General features: G+C 42.1%; 1 protein-coding gene across 1 annotated transcript; it reads right to left on the bottom strand.

Annotated features, from left to right (window-relative positions):
- Nucleotides 1-552: 552 nt before the first annotated feature.
- On the bottom strand, nucleotides 553-17,971 carry LOC147205744 (aminopeptidase N-like). The gene is made up of 23 exons (XM_086109495.1): nucleotides 17,829-17,971; nucleotides 17,426-17,523; nucleotides 17,100-17,216; nucleotides 16,608-16,794; nucleotides 16,372-16,514; nucleotides 15,521-15,657; nucleotides 15,123-15,249; nucleotides 14,746-14,900; nucleotides 14,537-14,650; nucleotides 14,144-14,287; nucleotides 8,032-8,097; nucleotides 7,821-7,886; nucleotides 6,518-6,690; nucleotides 6,331-6,410; nucleotides 4,306-4,436; nucleotides 4,147-4,202; nucleotides 3,678-3,825; nucleotides 3,472-3,563; nucleotides 2,592-2,702; nucleotides 2,286-2,453; nucleotides 2,054-2,194; nucleotides 918-999; nucleotides 553-845 (listed from the first exon to the last, which is right to left on the bottom strand). The coding sequence occupies exons 1-23, from the start codon at nucleotides 17,969-17,971 to the stop codon at nucleotides 690-692; spliced, it is 2,835 nt and encodes a 944-aa protein (XP_085965621.1). The 3' UTR covers nucleotides 553-689.
- Between the last annotated feature and the right edge of the window lie 2,322 nt (nucleotides 17,972-20,293).

Here is a 20,293-nt window from a genome sequence, read left to right as displayed (position 1 = left end):
TATATATATACACACACACACACACACACACACACACACACACACATATATTTATATTTTGGCGGCCCGGTTGACCAGTGGTTAGCGCGTTGACCTCACAGTGCAGAGCTACCAGGTTCAATCCCAGCCCCGGCCTCCCTGTATGGAGTTTGCATGTTCTCCCCGGGCCTGCGTGCGTTTCCTCCCCAATTCCAAAAACATGCGTGGCAGGTTGATGGAACACTCTACATTGTCCCGAGGTGTGAGTTTGAGCGCGGATGGTTGTCCATCAATGTGTGCTCTGCGATTGGCTGGCAACCGGTTCAGGGTGTCCCCCGCCTACTGGGCGAAGACAGCTGGGATAGGCTCCAGCATCCCCCGTGACCATTGTGATTAATAATATATATACTGTATACATAGACACACACACACACACACACACACCCCAAGCACAATTGACACTGGACTAAAACTGAGTGAAAATTTTAAAATAGCTGATACAATTAACACTACCTACATGCCACTGGTCACAATAACGGTGGAAAAAATATTGTTCAATTATTTATTTTGGTCATTTAAACAAAGTCGTACACTTTTTATATTGACTATATGTTTACCTTGTAATATTGCATCCCAGACTTTAATTTCCCTCCACAGCCCCAGAAGTTTTTTTTAAACAAGCAAGTGACTAACATTTACTTTCTGATACTTCACTGGTCTGTCTGGCTGGTGAACCAGTCTAAGATCTCCTGTTTGTTCTGCTGTAGCCATTTGATATTGGCTCTTGTCCTCTCCAGGGCCTGTTCCACTGCCAGAGTTGCTGAACCAAAGCCAGTAGCATGGTGCTCGCTCACAAAATCCTCCAGCTACCAGAAGAGGCATGAAAAATATTTCAGAAACATCCATAAAACACATAACTATTCTTAACATTGACCGACCTGTTGTAAGTGGGCAGGTGTGGAAAACCTTGCTGTGACTTCATCAATTATCAAGGCAAAATTGAAGGAGCCCATACTATATCTAGAAAAAAGAACATGTTAACCAGAAACAGTTTCCACTTTATTCCACTTATCATGGTCATGAGCGTTCTCAGGCCAACTGCAAGAAATATTCCCGACAGCATGTTCAAGGTCTGCCCTTGGGCCTCGTGATTAGACCATCTCGAAGCACTTGGATTTTGCGAGGGGGAAGGGGGTGGGAGTCACCAGAAGTCACAGGTGTGTCATTGTTTTATGGTAACCTGAACATGAGTGAGTTTACTTGGTGTGTGCCTATCATCGCTCATTATCTACATCAGCCTGATTTCTACCTTTGATTATATTTGTGCTTGCACATTAAAGAGTCCAGTCGTGTTTTGTTCGAATTCCTCATGACAAAAAGGAGCATTGACACAAGTTTTTCCTCATGAGTAACTTGCAGCTGTCTATTCGTAAGGATGAATGGGTGGCAAAAATGGGTAAATGCCAGTATTTTCAGGGTAATGGCACACTGTAATGTAGTGTAAAAAGTAATTATAATAAATCATTGAATACAAATATATGAACTACGAACTACGCACGACGCCGTGGTACACACGCCAGGCTTGTGTGCAGCCAGCCTGGGATCAGTTCCCACTCAGTGACGGTGTGAATGCGGGTGTGAATGGTCGTTTGTCTTTGTATGTGCCCTGCGACTGACTGGCGACCAGTTCAGGGTGCAGTCTGCTTTCCGCCCTAAATCAGCTGGGATAAACTCCAGCAACACACCATGGCCCTGTTCAGGATAAGCGGTGTTGAAAATGGATGAATGGATGGATGAACTGAATACGTTCATTCAATAAAAAAAGCTTTTTGAATTGAATTTTGAACGAGTTCCCCAACACTCTTTGTTTCTGATTCATTTTATCATTGCTCTGTTGAAGTTGTACGGCACATATAAATATGAAATTACAAGACGGGAAACTAAAATGACCTGTCCAAATGTAACGTTAAACCAGAAACCAGATGATGAACAAAAGACAAATCAAAATCAAATTTCACACACATTCGTTCCTATCCATTTACCACAGAATTATGCATCATTGTAGAGTACTTACTGAGTGAACATGTAGTCCCATTGTAGCCTAACAAAGTTCCATGCTAATTCCTGACCCAAACTCTTGCTGGCCACAGCCCCAATTACGAAAGCGGCGTCCTGCCTGCGAATCATAGATGGCTCTAAGGTGTACGAAAGATACCTGTGAAATCAGGGATGACAGCTGTTGAAGACAGATAGATTCCAATTGAGATCATTTGTATGCAAAGCGTGAATGAGTAGAATGCGCTCACCTCTTCAGCAATTGTGTGTTGCCGGTACAGGCAAGGGCAGACATGAGCTGATTTGCCTCGCTGGCGACAGATGTGTTCTTGAACTGGGCCCAGCCAAACTCCCACTCTGCCTTGTTACCAGACGCTATGGCGCTGCAGTATACTGCATCCCGCAGGTGTGGATGGATTCTGTCAAGAGAAATACACGATGGTCATATGTTCCAAAAAATTTAATATCATGTATCACACACGCACACGCACACGCACACGCACACACACACACACACACACACACACACACACACACACACACACACACACACACACAAGTTATGTTGAGGGTTGTCCATCCATTGCTTGAACCAGGTGCTAGTCAACTTTTGGCAATGTGTTATTCCAGTCCTGCAGGCCATTTGGATGGCATTCACCTGATTGTACCTGCAGGACAGAAACAGCATGGCCATTAGCAGGATCTGTCATTGGTCCATTTATTGTGTGTGCCTTGGAATACCCTCTGTTCATCCTCCCTGAAGGTGGCTTGGATTGCAATACGTTTTAAAGTTATTTAAGTTTGAAAAATCATTCAGTGTTATCTCCTCATCACATCATCATGACGACTGCTGTTTCAAACACTGTCATTTCAAAGCCAAAAGGTCAGCAGAGTGGCACTGAATTTTTGGGGGGGATGCATAGATTAGCGTCAGTTAATGCGAGACGATTGAATTCTGTTAAGCAGCATATATTTGATTTTGATTTGACAAAAGCATGACACATACTGTACATGTTAGGAAGAATTCTGGGAACGGCTTTGAATCGTGAGAAAATGTATAGTATCTTTTCTTAAATTAACATAATTTTACACGGTTCACCTCTAAGAAGCACTAAATGATATCGATCAAGCAAGCGACACATATAACTAATGCACATTGGATTTTTACTTTTAAGCTCTTGAACAGTCAACACACGCTGTATACCTTGATGGCTGAACAATTTCCCACAACTCACAGCAACCAACAAATGTCAAACATCAACAGTACTGTCTGTGGCTCAGCATTGATATGGGCTCACCAAGTACTCCATGCGTACTTAATACATGGTCCGAAAGCCTCAGCACAGTACAACCTAAAAATATCTTGCCGTCTTTTGTGTTGTTCTTGAAAGTGTGTTTTCCTGCCACAATACACTCCAATTATCGTGATATACTCACTGGTCTGTGTGTCTCTGTGGAATCTGGATCCAGTCTGATGTCATGTTTTTAAAATACAGGTAAAGAGGGGTGACCAACTTCTTCATGTACTCCTGGAAGTGTTTCAGAAAAGTGAGTGAAGTACATTCTGTAAATGTTGTTTTCCATAGCTACGAGGTCGAAACATGACGTGTCTCACTTTTGATTAAAAGTTACTTTATACGTACCTGCATAGGATGATAGACCTCAGTTTGGTCCAACATTAGGTAATAATACTGAAAGTTATTCAAAGTGGTCTGCCAAGGTATGTACTCAGTCTCAGCATATAAATAAGATGTGGTTCTCAGAGCAAGCGAGGCAGAGACGAGCCGAGCTCTGCAAAGTAAACACAAATGCTTCAATGTGACTTGTTTATAGACTATTTAATTTAAAACCTTGTTGAAAAATAATGAATCTTCTTTGTAGCGTTTCACCCTATTCAGAGTTGCTGTTTTTGGATGACGTTTTGGCATAATTTTGGTTTCTGTATTTTGTTTTGTTTTGCTGGGAAAAAGTGAATGTTCGCCTTGATTTTCATTGGTAAACTGAATAGAAGTAAAGGAAATAGTCCACTTAGTGTTGTCACGTGTAACAGCAAATGACCTGTAACAGGTTGAAAATGGAGAAGAAAATCATAGACACACTTGAATGTTCTACCTGGCCAGATTGAAGGCATCATCCACAAGCTGGGCTCTGTTTGCTAGCGGTATAACCTGCGCAAAACATTTTAATGTTCGCACATACAACATGATAGCAATTCTATTTATTCCACTAAAAAGTAAGACAGGACCACAAAATAATGGCTAAGTACTGTACCTGATGATCTCTGATAAGCTGAGCCAGAAGTCTTTCCCAGTTTCCTGGATCATAATTTACCCGATAATAACCTGTGACGTTGATATTAGCAAGAATCCACAAGCCGCCACTCCTCATCTCCAAGTTTACTTCTAAAAGAGGCAAGGCAGGAGAGGATATACAGCACGGTACATGATTTGCCAGCTTTGTCAGAAAGGCTCCAGGTGTGATGAAAAAAATCTTTCAAGTTACAAACTAAGAGATTTCATTTCCCCTTCAATGTAGGCCAGGCAATCAACCAGGGATATGAGGTTTTAGGTTTGAATTTCACTTCCAGACTACTTGTGTGGCTTATCACAATATACTTTCTTCCTCTCGCTTTAACAAAACGTCATATAGGTTATTGAACACTCTAAATGGACTGGTAGGACTCCATGTAGACAAGCACACATGCACTCAAGGTAAAATCTAACTTCAAACCATTGTCATTTTCATCCCTGGGCAAGTCTAGGTTACCATGTTTGGGAATTGAGCAGACCGTGCTGCGTCATGTTGGGCCTGCTAGCGGATTATTATTGTTTTCATCATCTTTGTTTATTAAAACAACACCCCTGGGTCGCAGTACAGGTATGCGTGGGAGACAAGCACACAAACGATCTATGTGGAAGGCAGTCTCCAATTGCCCACTTCACAGTGGTGATTTGTGATGCACTGACCCAACATGACATCATCCACCCATGAAGGTAGGATTGTAATTCTTTATAAGCATACTTTGTGCTTCAATCTTCTGCAAAGACTTCAGCGTGTCTGTTTCCATTCATCCATTATCCAAACCACTTATCCTCATGAGAGTTCCAGGCATACTAGAGCCTATCTCAGCAGTCTTCGGGCAGGAGGAGGGGTACTCCCTGAAATAGTTGACAGCCAATTGCAGGGCACACACACACAAACCTTTGCGCTAATAATCATACCTAGGAACAATTTAGAGCATTCCATTAACCTTCCATGCATGTTTTTGGAATGTGGGAGGAAACTGGAGAAATCGCACGCAGGCATGGGGAGAACATCCAAAGCCTACACAGGAAAGTGGGAGTCTGGAATAGAATCCGAGATCACTGTAATGTGAGGCGGACATGCTACCCAATGGTTTCCATCCATCCATCCATTTTGTAATGAGAACGCAACAGCTTTAGTAGGGTAGCCCAGACTTTCCTCTCCCCAGCCACTTCTTCCAAATCTTCCCAAAGGCTCCTTTGTCATTCCCAGGCCGGCCAGGAGACAATAGTCTCTCCAGCATCTCCTGGGTCATCCCCCGTGTCTCCTGCCGGTGGGACGTGCGTGAAACACCTCACCAGGGAGGCGTCTAGGAGGCATCCTGCCCAGATGCCTGAGCCACCTCATCTGAGTCCGTCCCGGATGACTGGCCTTTTCACCCTATCTCGAAGGGAAAGCCGGGACTACAGAGGTAACTTTTCAGCCGCTAATATCCGGGATCTCGTTCTTTCAGTCATGACCGACAGCTTGTGACCATAGGTGATGATAGGAACCTTGATTGACTACTAAATCGAAAGCTTTGTTTTTCGGCTCAGCTCCCACTTACTGCCGGCAATGCGAACCATGGTATGGTCCAGAGAGTAGGCTGTGTGTTCATCGCCATAATGGCGCAAATCCCACTTTGTACCTACATCCACGTACAAATATATAACAATAGAAAGAAAACTCCACCCTTGCCCACACACATTGTGCTAGACTTGTTCTGGGCACAAAAATAGTGTGAATTGGTGTGACTGGTTCTTTGTCTCTACTGGTGAGCGGTCCAGGCCGTACCCAGCCTCTCGCCATAAGTCAGCTGCATGCCGAATGAGAACAAGGGCGACAGAGAATGGATGGAAGAATAGAGAATGAATGGAAGAACGACACATTATGGTTGTGTTCTATGAAGTGAAGTCGTGTTATGGAACAAGAGCATGTCATCAATCCTATAAGCACCTGTTTGTGCATTTTTAATACATATATTAAATTACCGGTCGTCCGTTTGTTCAATACCTGTTTTTTTCATCAGCCACCAGATAGGTCTTTGGACCTCGCCAAACTTCATCCATTGAATTGGAATCAGCCACTCGTAGCTGTCAAATTCATGATAAAAGCAAATTGGATAGCATAAAATAATTTGCATCAAAAATCCTATTTTTTCCATCAAAATACAATTTTATTTATTAAAAACAATGCATACTTATATGGTGATTCCACTGAGACTTTGGACTCAGCGTCCAGCAAAAAATGCTTCTGAGTCACTTTTCCTGTGGCAGTATCGATCATTACGACAGGGAAGCCCATCTGGAGCACCCAACGATTCATGATGTCATGAACTCGATGAGGAAGATACAGATTGTTGGCTTCCACAGCCTGTTGAGAAAGGCTGCATTAATGTTATACTATTTTAGCGCACGTGCGATAGAGCGCAAAACCCAGCACACCCTGATTTTCATACAGGCACAAGGCTTCAATTTGGCAGACCGGTCTACGCCAAGCTGGACTTACTGGCCCTAACAAAGGTGTGCCTTTGCATGAAGGCCCGGTGGGAGAAAGTTAATTTACACTTGCTCGTACCATGTCGAAATACTACTACAAGCAGTCTAACGCGACTTTGGTCAATTTGACTGGGGCAGAGGCAGGCAGTTTCTGGGCTCTGTGAACATGAGTGGTGGATGTCACATGTATTTTAATCATAAAAACGTGAACAGTGGGCATCAAACCCTCTAAATCAGTGGTTTCCCACCATTGTTGCTTTATGTACACTTTTGTCAGGCCATGAGAACTCCATCCCTCACAATGTAGAACACAACACAATACTGAATATGATTTAGGCCCACAAAAATAGTTTTCCTTTTTTTTATTCATCAGTGTGGCTGAGCTACACATTATTGTCTCCCCAAGGAAACAAGTTGTAGCGCACCCATACCATTTTATTGATCGGCTTATGGAAGGACTATTTAAATATCATTGTGGAAATAAATTACGTTTCCCTGTACCCCTTACAATGTGCTCTCATATCCCTAGGAAATACTGCTCAAAACCATTGTAGGAATCAGTTGATCGAGCAAATTATTATTGTTATTCTCATTCCAATAAAATGGGCTTAACTCAACAGATATCTGATGAGGCTACCGTTCTGACACATCTGACACACAAAAATGCCACGCCGGATTTACGTCAGGCATGAAACTAGAGCCCTAAGCATTTATCAGATTTTTTTTAAGAATCAGTTCTCTATTAATATATTTGTTTGCATTCACCTTGTCATATGATAGAATTACAGAAGCTTTAACAAAGTCACATATTAAAAGTTTTGTATTTGTGTAATTTTTCATGCATTTCACACTATTTCTAATACAATCCATACATTCACTTGTGCATTTTGACATCAACCTTTAGTTGAAGACCTGAGATTTGAATGATATTTTCATCTCCGGTGACCAATAAGCAGCAGCAGATTTAATCAAATCTCTGTAATAAAAGGAATGTAAACTCATTACCGTTTGTAAATTGTCCCATAGGTCATTTCCTATTGTGTTACTGTAGGCAAAGTGGTTCAAATATTTCTGGGAAAAAAAGACAAGCAGATGATGCTGCATTAGATTTGCAATTAGTTTGTGGGTTGTGGACAATATTGCTAATTATGATTTATCAATAAAATTGGTGAAGCAAAACTAATGAATAAAAATGTGTTTCAACAAGACCGCATACATTGAGTCCTTGGACAAAGACAGGCTCTGACAGGAAACCAGACAGCATTCTCAAAACTGCTGCACCCTGAGGGACCAGAAAGCAACAGCAAAAATCAATGACACAATACAGATACCGATCAAGTGATTATGCAAATGATATTATGCTCACGTTCCTACAAACTAAATAGTCAATGAAAATGACAGTCATCCATCAACCTACTGTTCACGTGATCACCCGTTACATTATGGTTCAGATGTTTTTGAACAAAGTTCCCAATGATAACAGTCTAATACATACAATAAAATAATATATCTGCTCCAAAATATCATGTTCAACAGCCTGTTCCCAACATCGTCAAGATCAGGGGTGCCCAAACTTTTATGACCGAAGATCTACTTTTCGATCAACCAACCTTCCGCGATCGACCCGTTACCGCGCATGCGCATAAGTACGTACTTACACACGCATGCCAAGAAGAGCAACAGCCTGACGCGGAAGCATGCGACGAGACTTTTGCAGCCTCTTAACTATTGTAGCTCACGCGTACCGTTTTAAAATGCTTCTCTCGGCCTTCTAGTGTCATGATTCTGTTTGTGACCAACAAGTGGCAGTGTAGGGTTCTCCCTGCAGCTGCACACCTGTTGGTCGTTATGTGATTAGTACAGATCGTATAAAAGGACTCCCGGCACGACCACTCAGTGCCAGGTCATTGTGGGTGTTTGTGTGTTTGTTCCGGTCATGTTTCGGTTATTGATAGTTTTTGTTTCAGTCATGGTTTTTGTTTGCTACTTTGGATTCTTTTTGTTTTCAGGACTTTGTTTGTTTAGGATTTAGTTTTTTTCTCTGTTTTAATACAATTCGTCAAGTACACCCTGCTCCTCCCTCGTGCCTGCTTATTTGGGGTCCACTACCACCTTGACATCCAGATTCACATTCTTTGCCCATGCCCTCGGTGAATTGTACATGAAACAAACTCTGAATGAGAATAATGATAACAACAAAAGATATAGCACAACAGCTCTGATCACAACCTGCAATTGCAGACTGCTGAGTGCGAACAACTTTCAGTGACGCAAGTCACGTGCCACCGTAGATGACCTGCTTTATTTTATTTTATTTTTAAAATACTTTTTGTGAAAGTGAGACTGATAGGATGATTAGGGTCAGTGTGTATTAAAACAAAAATATATTACTAATGTAGGAGACTGGACTGTCTCAGAATTGTTTATGTTATTTATTCCTTTGTTGTGTGTTCACCCCCCCCCCCCCCCCCCAGAATTTATTTTGTGATTTCCTATCTTGATTTTCTGTGGATTATTTTCGATTTTCTTTGTGTCATTGAAGAAAATCATTAATTTATGTTTTTCAGAGGAGGTCCTTGAACGCCTCTCGAGTCGAATGACAAAAGAGAAGGCACGGAGTCGGAGAAGGACGTGCCTGTATTTATTGAGACTGTGAAAAGCATTTCCGGTATACGTTTTAAAAACCAACACCACTGCTCTCTTTTTTCGGAGCTGCAACACTAACATGCAGAGACACACAAATGTTTGTTTTTCTTCTACAACACTCGCGATCAACTTGGGACGAGTCTGCGATCGACGTATTAGGTACCCCTGGTCTAGATTGTAAAGAAAAAATTATTTGTTAAATTTTCAGCTTGAGGAGCTCATATCAAACTAAAAAGGTATTTCCAGTAAACATCTTTAACAGGTCATGTTACAATTTAACAGAAGACCCCTTATTTCATAACAAATTTAAAATTCTTGCATCCTTTAAAATTTGGGGCACCATGTCCCAGCAAGGGTGCAAGGTCGCAAGAAGGTAATGGGAGTCATGTGTTGGGCCAGAATCGTGGGGAAGACAGCCGATTGGCACTTGAAAAGTCTCTGCCTTCAATGTGTGAAAAAGACCTCTGATTTTCTGACCTACCACTTTCTGCCTTGGTACAAAAACAAAAAATGTGATTTTCATCTCATGCTGGAAGGAATTACTCTGCAGCATTGGCTGGTCTGAACACAAAAGGGAGGAAACCTAAAAGTTTCCTAAATTCAATTTTTCCTGTCTCTGAAAAATGGGTTTGGCTCAGTTCAAATCAGCAGATTTGGGACCAGATGTATTCTCGTGGGTTTGAGAGAGAGAGAGAGAGAGAGAGAGAGAGAGAGAGAGAGAGAGAGAGAGAGAGAGAAAGAGAGAGAGTTTGTGAAAAAAGTGGTCCTGTATTAAAACATCACGTGAACAGTTCAGATATCTTTCCTCCAAATTGTAAATTGAACAAATCCCAATTTTCAGTTCTTGACAATGGATCAAACGTTTTGAAACTCAGTTGTGCATAGTTTGAAACAATTCATTTCAGATATATATTTTTGAGGGGGAAAAACATACTGTTATCGTTGGGAGTTTTCCTCAAAAACATTAGATTAATACTCTGGTGGTCTATGATTTGAAAATTATTTTGACTGTCATTTGCATCGAAGACTATATCAGAAAAGCTGGAATAAAACATCATTTGCACAATCAATGGAACAGGGTATAATCGCAGTCAAGCAACACAAAACTCCCTCAGAGAATATATTGGTGTAAAGCACAATATGTGTATTTTATATGTTGTTTATTTTTACGATTTGGCAGTGGGCGGCTGTGCCTCATTTGCGAAAACACAGAAATGGATAGTTCCCCTGTGTGAATGCTCCTGTGCATTCTGTCTATAATTTGTGATGTTGCCACATTGTGGAACTGCAATCAAAATTTTGAATTGCCTCAAAACCAGGGATCGAGTCTCAGCCACTTATGAAATCTTGTGGCAAAACCCCACACACCGCATTAGTGTGCAGTGGAGTTCCGCCGTATCGCTTAGGGTGTGGCGGCCGTGTCATTCACAGACAGTGAAAAAGCATGAGTCGTTTAATCCATCGATGGGCACTTAACACTATTTTGCCGTTCCGTCTTCAGTCCACAACCTGGGCGTCCTTCCGTTATTGTCCCCCTGTCCTTATTCATAAAATAATGGTACTTCAACCCTGTCCGTCATTGTCCTTTTAAAGCGCCTCTGTTCTTACACCCCCCCCCCCCCAAAAAAAATCCCCATTTGAGTCATGACTATTTTAATACCGGCAGTAAAAAAAAAAACAATTAAAAAAAAGTGATTTTTTCACAATTGTGAAACAGTATGGACCACTTTACTCACAAAAACTATACATTATGAACAGCGTGAACAACTTGACACGCAAAAAAAGTATTTGATTCCTTTTTTTTCCCCATGTTCAGCCCCCTGCTGCTTCTCCTCCTCAAAGTAAGGTAGATGGAGGACCCAATAGGGACATGTTCCCCTTGACTCAAGCTTTTCAAAGCTGGTACTGGCCAGGGCAGTCCTCTTTGGCCGGACAACTGCCCTGGAAAAAAAAATCTCCAGTGTTGCAATTAATAAATAAGTCCACCCACGCCTCACTGTGCTCTGCCGGCGCGTTCTAATGCAGTACGTGCGGTTGGGTGACCAGTGGCGCGTTTGAAGCGTTCCCAGGCAATTTTTGTCCTGAGCCCATTTCACCCGAGTAGGTTGAAAAGAACTTTTTGGCTGCCTCACATCATTAAAAATGTACCGTATTGGCCCGAATATAAGATGGCCCTGATTATAAGACGACCCCCTGTTTTTCAAGACTCAAGTTTGAAAAAAGACTTTTTGAACACCAAACTAATTTTTATACAGAAAATAATTACAGTACATCTGAAACAAATGATTCTAACAATATATTTGAGAGAAAAAGCCTGTTATTTTGCCTCATTCAAATCTTAATATCGGAACATTTAAATATGTAAACTAAAGTACAATCCCATTCGTAAATGAATGGCTTCTGGTTTTTGAAATGTAAATTACATCCTAACTTCTCCTCAGCTGCTGGTTAACCTGGCCGATCTTCGAGCCACTTTTCTCTAGATTGCCGCTACGTTTCTCCATTTTCTGTCATCTCTTCTATTATTTTCTTCTCTTTTCTTTCTTACCGCTATTTTTTATTTGTCTTCTTCGTGCTACCGCTATTTTTATTTTTATTCTTCGTGACAGGGGTTCACTTTGGCCTGGGGAGTCAAGTTCAGCATTCGCTTCAATGATATCTGGCGCTATCTAGCGTCGTAAATGGGTATAATGTCTAGACCCCGAATATAAGACGACCCCCACTTTTTCAGTCTTATTTCAAAGCAAAAAACACCATCTTATATTCGGGCCAATACGGTAGAACATGCGCATGAATAAGTAGATGGAGCCGAAAAAACCCCCAACATACACACAGATATGGTGTGGGAGGGGACGGAGAGGCCTACAACACAGCCAGCTTTCTTCACCGGCTCGATTGAATTGTTTACAACTGTTTAAGTGTCAAGATAGCTGTTGGATTCACCTGGCGCTTTAAGAGGGGCGGGGCTGCCACTGACAGGTGACCGTTCGCACGACGTATAAAAAGCGGCATCTCAGTTTGTTTCGTTAGTACTTCGTCGTCGGCATGGCCCAATGGTAAGCTACGTGTGTGTCCGCTTTTCTTTACCAGATATGTAAAGTTACCTTTTAGATTCGATCATGATCGGTTGCTTTGTTTGTCTGCTTTGCATTGTGTCCGTTGTGCTTTATGTTAGCCGCATCGCTGTGCAATCACAGTCAGTTACCGTTCGCAATCGGCATTTTAAACAGCGTGGGCTAAAGTGTTGCTGTAACAGTGGTGTCCATTTAGTTCTTTTTTGCATAGTTGTAATGTTTGTCCGGCTGCAATTTGATGTTTAAATGAAGCAAATTGCGTTGCAGCTGGGGTTAATCATGCCGGCGCTCCACTTCCGGGTTGGACCGTTGGGACTTGAAGTTCTTTTGTTCGATTCGACTTGATATGTTTGTGTTGTATGGTTTCTTACGTTTAAAATAATGAATAATGATGACGATAATAATACATAGTGAAATCATGGTTGATTAAAGTATTAAACGTATTGTTAAAATAAAGGTCTTAATTAATGTCAATTATATACATATTTACATCGTGATGCAGAAAGATAGATGTACCGGTATTTATTTTTTACATCATGTACAGTATGTGTGCTTTAGGTTATTACCTGCTTCTGCTACTACTTCTGTTACAACTACTACTACTGCAAAGCGCTCTAATAAATGATCAAAAAAAGTACAGAACGAGTGATCCTTCCATGCTGACCGACGATCCCTATTCAGAGGGCCGTGAAAAACGGAATTAACTGAACAATAGCATTTAGCTGTGAACACAACCAGACTCACTGGAGATGTGTAAACATTTTTTGGACGGAGGACGAGTACACTCCTCGTCTTGTCCGCTTGAAGCAAACACTGTGAACACGCACGAGACAAGCGGCACGTCGTGATATTTCACATTCAGTCCACTTTGAAGTCGTGGTGGATGACGCACGCAAAACAGGCTGGGCGTGTTTCTGTCAGTCGTTTATGAAACGAGAATCTGTTGGTACTTGACCCGGTTAGGGATGATTACGGGGATGGATGAAAATCCACTGCCATCCTTGCTTTGTCCGTCGTTAAAAAAAAAAAAAAAAAAAACTTCACATCCTCCGTCCCCCAAATGGGCGTCCATCTTGGACAGATGGTCGGACCCTTCCGTCCCAGTGACGGAATGCCCACCTGTGGTTTATTCACCACTTGCAAAGCATGACTGTGAGAAACATTTAAAGCAAGAGACTGAAAAAATGTCCACATCTGGCTAAGAAAAGCAAAATGTTCTGAGAATAATGTGAAACTAAAGTCAATAAAAGTTCTATTCAGAGAAATTGGTGATACTGTATTCTTATTTTAGCAACTGAAGCTGACCGAGACAAGGGTCCGGCGCCACCACACATTGCCATCGTCACACCCTGAGGGCAGACAACCGGGAAGGGCCAGTGGCAATTATGAAAGAGACGAGCCCCATGTGTTGCATGCACCTGACCGGGGACATTCTCCCTCGATCAGACTTCCACCAGACAACCTGCCTGCACCGCTGCCATTGCAGCAGTGACGGCCCAGCCTCCTTACCATTCCCAAGAAATGATAAATAATTGGTCCCCGGCCCACATGGAAACCAGTGTGTGTGGATGTGGTTGGGTGTTTGAGTTATGTATGCATGTGTTAAACCTTGCTGTATGAGATGGTATCAAACTGCTGACTGATCTGCTCAGGCAGTAAAATGCTGTCTTCATTCGAAGACAAAGGATGAGACGAGGTGAAGGCATCGACTGCAAACGCTCTGTGGATTTTTTGGAGCACAAACTGATCTTTCTAGAACAAAGAAACAGTGATATCTTGAGTCAGTTTCACGAGATTTACGTAGGTAGGCAAACAAAACAAAACTGTCTGCACACCACTCAAAAGAGTAACATTAGCATCATTTCCCAAGTGGGACTGGAACATCTTAAACAACCATCAGAAAAAAAAATTGAAAATGTTTTGCCAAGAAAAGAAGAGAAGCTGCTTAGCTGCATATATGGAGAAATATTGAAACTATAAAGAACGAAATGAGGTCCTCACCATGCCCCAAGTTGGCTGAAAACGGTCAGCTGCCAGATAAGACACATAAGAAGCAAAGCCCTCATTGAGCCACACCTCATTCCACCACCGCAGGGTCACCAGGTTACCAAACCACTGCATGAGAGAATGACATCACGCAGCACCATATTTTGTGAATCACTCAGCCGAAGGACTCCTTTTTAAGTACGAGAATGAAATCATCAGCAGACCATGTGCGCTAGTTCATGAGCGATGATGGTGGCTGTGCTCTGTTTATTTCGACTGGAGGAGGTCAAGGGGCTGTAGAGCAGTTTGTTTTCTCTGTATGTCACCAAACCCCAATTCTCCATCGCCCCATAATAGAAGTCTGGCAGAGCGATTTGATCTATTGGATGAGAGAGCAGGAGAAAAAGTAATTGGACGGCCTTTGGAGGCAGCCTCGAATGTTTTCACAGACAAGCATGTATAAAAGAGCATTTTGCTGTTGTTTTTGAGAATGACTGGCAGTTGAACACACTTCAACAATTGAGTAACTCCAGAATTATTTTTCTTGATGAAATATGAGTGCAAATATCAGGGGAAAATTGTAATTATGAATGAGGCCCACCCAACTTCCTTAGAGGATAGGAGATGTTGTAATAGAATTGAAGAAATTCCAATACGGGTCTCGTCACACTACGCGCATAGCTTCCTTGTCCTTGCTCCAGGGCCTTCTTCCGAGCCCAGATGCGTAACTGAAAACACACATGTTTTGATTGCACATCATCAGTTCTTAATGTAAGTTTTCGAAAGAGAAGAAAATAACACAAGTACTTTGATATTCACATTTTAAGTGTGTGGAATTATACAGCAATTCGAGTCAGCATGTACAATGTGATTAAAATGGGCATATATACTGTATATATTAATATGAGGGTCTCAAGCCTGGTGACACAAATGATAAGCATATTTGGAGGAGAACATATTACAATATAAAAAAAGAAATTGCCACAAATCAAATATTACCAAGATGTCGCCTTGTGTATCAGTGAGGTGTGTGTAGTCTGAAATGACAATGGCCAACAGATATGTTGACATTTTCTTAGTTGGCTCAAATGTGGTCCTTGTCACAGCGATGCCATCAATAGTTGTGTTGACTGCATCTGAAATAACCGCAAACACAAAAGATTGTTCCACAAATCAATGGGAGACACATTCGTTGCAGAGGACCGGGAAGGGAGTGAACGTCATCCTAGCAGCCAGTTGTTGTATTTCATCCTCCACCCACGGCATGCAAAAATTATAATACTTAGTTGTGGTGTGTGGTTACTTGAAATCGCAAAAGTGCATTTTTCTTCATGAAGAAAAATGTTTTGCTCCTGGATTATCCATCCATCCATTTTCTGAATCGCTTCTCCTCACAAGGGTTGCTTGCAGGGGGTGCTGGAGCCTATCCCAGGCAGTAGGCGGGGGGCACCCTGAACTGGCCAGCCAATCGCCGAGCACACATTGACGTACAACCATCCGCGGTCAAAGTCACACCTAGGGACAATTTGGAGTGTTCCAACAACCTGCCACGCATGTTTTTGGAATGTGCGAGGAAACCGGGGTACCCGGAGAAAACCCACGCAGGCACGGGCAGAGCATGCAAACTCCACACAGGAGGGTCGGAGCCGGAACTCCTGAATTATGATGATTTTAATTGACACATCACATTTTTCCCAACCTTACTCGGTCGATAACATTTGGGGACGTGATTATATTACAAAGAAAAGATTTGAAGAGAAGATTTCAAATGTTTGAATGTATTCAAGGCTAAAACAAAAGAAGCAGAGGGCCTATCTACAATCGGAATGAATAGTGCGGTTCAAACTGACCTGTTTTATCACCATTGGACAGGGCTGCAGTTTCAGGTGAGTGGATGAGGGTTATATTGAAAACGGCTTTCATTGCTGGTTCATCAAAACAAGGAAAGGTTTTTCTTGCGTGAGTTGGATGCATTTGAGAGCTAGCAACAATCCTGTGAACAAGTCACCGTCATTCGGAGCGCCTGGAATTACCTCGTGCAAAACTGATATGCAAAGACTGCACTGAAATATACAATACAACTTACCTTCTGACTCCATCCTCCTCATATTCACTTCTGTAAAGGCCAGCTAAGTCATCAGCCAGCTCTCCAGTGAACTCGGTGTACAGAAGGTATGTCTCTCCTTGAGTTAAAACGCCATTTAGCTGCACCACCAGATACTGTTGCTTTGGCTGCAACCAGGTGGCCGTAATACTTGGAACAAAACCATCGCCTGCATGAAAATACAAAGTGAAATGCAGTATGCACGCTTGCATCCAAGCCTGGACTGATCACCAAATGACATTCGGCTCACGTCAATGGTTTTCCAGACATGTTTAACTTCACATAAATGGTCAAAACAATCATGATTCACCCTTTCAGGGACAGTGTTTACCACAATGGACAGCTTATCACGTTGTCAGGTTACAGGGTGCGTGAACGGCTTAATATAGTGTTTCTTGAGCTGCAAATTAGAACACACTTGGTGTACAGTAATCCCTCTCTGTGAGTATTTGTCGGTGTGTATGTTGAATGCACCTGAAGCAAGAAGCAGAGCAATGTGTTTGTTCTCCAGCAAAGTGTAGTTGAGCCTGTAAGAGTGGATCAGGATCAGATCGGTTCCTGTTGCACACCCAAACACCACAGTAGAAGTACCTAATGGGAGAAAAGAGGAGACTACCGGTATACAGCAAACATTTTCGTGAACTTTGGTCAACAAGATTACATTTTGGGCTTTATATTTTCAGACAGCGCAGCTCCGCTTTTGCAGAAAAACGAGCATCTCCTGATTTTTGCATAGCGCATATATTGTGCAGAGTGTCCCAGTGTTTCCTATGATACGACTATTGAATGCTGTGACTCACCCGTGAAGAGGTAGAGACCAGAGTCGGGGTCAGGGCTTAGATGAGGCCACAGGGTAATGTTGTAGGAGAGAGGGATCAGTGAAGTGGGGAGTCGGTACCTGAGGGGATAACACGCACACGCGCACACACACACACACGGCTTTATGGAAAATAGAGGCAGTAAAAGGGTTTTTTTTCCTCACTCTCATTTTCTAACCTGCTAACCAGTCGACCACCGTGGCGCCCAATATAAAAATTTGGGATATTAGGGGCTTGGTTGATGCTGTCAAACGGTGCAGGGTGTTCTCTCATTTAAAATGTTCAAAACCTGATATTGGTTTTGTTTGTACAGGAACTACATATGAGGATTAAAGACCAAGCCAGATAAAAATGCTCCCGTCAGCATCACTAAACTGTTACGTACCTGTCCCAAGGAGCAGCAACATCATCACCTTCATCTCCTCCTGTCAGGGCAATAGTCCAAAGCGTGATAATTGTCGCAACCGAGGCAAGGCTTAAGAGCACACGCAGAATACACAACTTGCTGACTCGATGTCTTTTCTCCATCGCCTATAAACCAACACAAACGGGATGTTCAAAGGCCAAAAGGACCCAACCAAAAAAAATGATTCCTCCCAATGTCCAGTCCCAATGGCATTAACACAAAAGGCTATTATAGCCAAAGCACACTTACTTTCCAAGGCTTCAACTCCGAAATGACAAACTCGAGTGTCAGCGCTCCCCAAATTTTACTCCCTTATTCCTTCTTAATTCGGTTCTCTCACTATTGCAAGACAACGGATTATGTATTCGGACAGAGAAGTGACATAAGCAGCTGATCACCACTGGCTCAAAGGGAGTGATAAGAGGAGTTTACAATGTTCTCTTTTTTTAATGTCCAGTGCATGTTCCCACGGCTTCATAAAACACAAAGATGTGTTTCCTTCATCGCAATGATCATAACTCAATCTTTCATCATCCCTACCGTAAACTGGTTTCAAATAAACATGAGCAGTGTTTCAGTGTCCAAGATATTAACCTTTGTCGTTTTGGAAACGTTTCCCAAATTCAAACCAATATACGATAGTAAGGTTGTAACATCCAAGTTAACGGCTAAAGTGAAGGAGGATTTAACACTTGTGGCCTACATTATTACTGTGTATATAATTCAGTGGTTCTCAATTATTTTCTGTCATGCCCCCCTCGGAAGAGGAAAACATCTCGCGTCCCCCCTGTTGTCATGTCATGCCATGTTTATCCAGTCTTGTTTAACTTAGATTTTGTTCCAAAAGACAGGCTGTGTTATCAGAAATCACCCCTCCTCCTCCCGAGTCCTCACAAATAAAATGTGAAATCTCGGGTTTGCTTCAGGCTCGGGCCTGCGAATCAAGTTAAGTGATCGGGCTCATGCACCCTTTGTGTCTTCCGTTCTCGCCAACGCAACCGACGTCACACACGACAACAGCTAAGCTAAGTTAGCCGAGACAACACTCGAAGTCGGACGGACACGTTTTTCTGTCATTCCGTGTGTTTCCCTTTTTGTCCAAATATATTTTTTACGACAACAACTGTCTTGTCCACGGCGTCTTTTATTCATTCCACTGGGGTTTAGCAAGTGTGAGACAAAAAGAGATGAAAATCTCTTTACTGTTACTAGTGTTAGTGCCTCAACATGGCTACACTCGTGAAAGCAAAACAATGAACTCAAACGCGTGTTCGTTCAATGTTGTCAACTAACATCCGGATTAATTTTAGGCAATTTTTCCTGAATTCTCCGGAGAAATTTTCATTAAAATTTGAAAATCCGTAATTCCGGGAAAATCCAGAGGACTTTCATCTCTGCTGGATTAATGGCTACAATGAGCACGTTTTGCAATGCACAGCTTTTCAAAGCGAGGTTTGAAGCAGGACTCAGCAACTCGGCTCCTGCTCAAAGTGTACCTGGGATCTGTATTTCAGTTGACTGAGGTAGCAGTCACAAAGCGGGATGATTGTTGGCAATATTCGGCACGTTTTCGCTGGAAAAAAACTCTAGCAGCTTACCAGCGTGATTGGGGTGTAATGTCTTTAAGTGGCGCTTTAATTTATTTCGCTTCATGCTGTCTGTAACAAACATTTTTAGACACAGTAAGCTCACTGATCTTTCCTCGTCTGCCGCCGTAGTCACAGTGAAGCCAAGCGCTACATAATACATAGAATGCTCCCTGCGCAAAGTCTGCCAATGAGAGTGCCACTGCACGTTATTTTAGGACAGTAAAAAAATAAAAAAGCATGTTCCCCGAGGACAGACGCGCCCCCCTTGACGGAGCCTTGTGCCCCCCTATTTGAGAAACACTGATATAATTGGAGGGGCGGGTTGGGGGGCGCGGGGGGGTTAAATGCTAACATTAAATATGCACATCCAGTGGAAGAGCCCACTTAAATAGTACTATCACATTTAGTATCGTCAAGCATTTTTCATGTTGCACAGTAAATGGCTGTAAAATGACAGCAACTTGAAACTTTTGTTCAACGCAACAAAACCTATAATTAAAGTCCCTTTAAATGAGTTGAAAGTTGAGGCAATCTTCAACCGAAGCAAAATTGATTATAAAAAAAACCAGTCAACATATACACATAAATTGGTACATTTCTTGGTTTGTTTCACATGAAATATGCACTTATGAAGTATTCAGTATGAAAAAAAGTAATCAGCGACAAAGTGAGTGAACATTGACACATTTATGAAAGAATGTTGATGGAGTCACCTTTGACAAAACCAATAAAGCTTTAGTACATGATAAATGCTAGAAAAATAAATAAGGCAATTACAGTATGCAAATTGTTATTCCAAGCACTTGTCTCAAACAGAAAGTACATTTGTTTGTTTCTTTGTCTGTTAATTCAAAT

The sequence above is a fragment of the Hippocampus guttulatus genome, chromosome 4 (assembly GCF_054856545.1).
Source record: "Hippocampus guttulatus isolate MCC_2025c chromosome 4, RoL_Hgut_1.0, whole genome shotgun sequence".
Taxonomy (NCBI): Eukaryota; Metazoa; Chordata; class Actinopteri; order Syngnathiformes; family Syngnathidae; genus Hippocampus; species Hippocampus guttulatus.
This window is presented reverse-complemented; position numbering and strand designations above follow the sequence as displayed.

What these genes read in the sequence shown, in the direction of transcription:
- LOC147205744 (XM_086109495.1), bottom strand. Translation starts at nt 17,971, where the DNA reads ATGGAGAAAAGACATCGAGTCAGCAAGTTGTGTATTCTGCGTGTGCTC. An exon ending in TGGTCTCTACCTCTTCACGG is followed by an intron (nt 17,217 to 17,425) that starts GTGAGTCACAGC and finishes TTCTCCCATTAG; the next exon opens with GTACTTCTACTGTGGTGTTT. An exon ending in AGCTTATCAGAGATCATCAG is followed by an intron (nt 4,203 to 4,305) that starts GTACAGTACTTA and finishes TGTTTTGCGCAG; the next exon opens with GTTATACCGCTAGCAAACAG.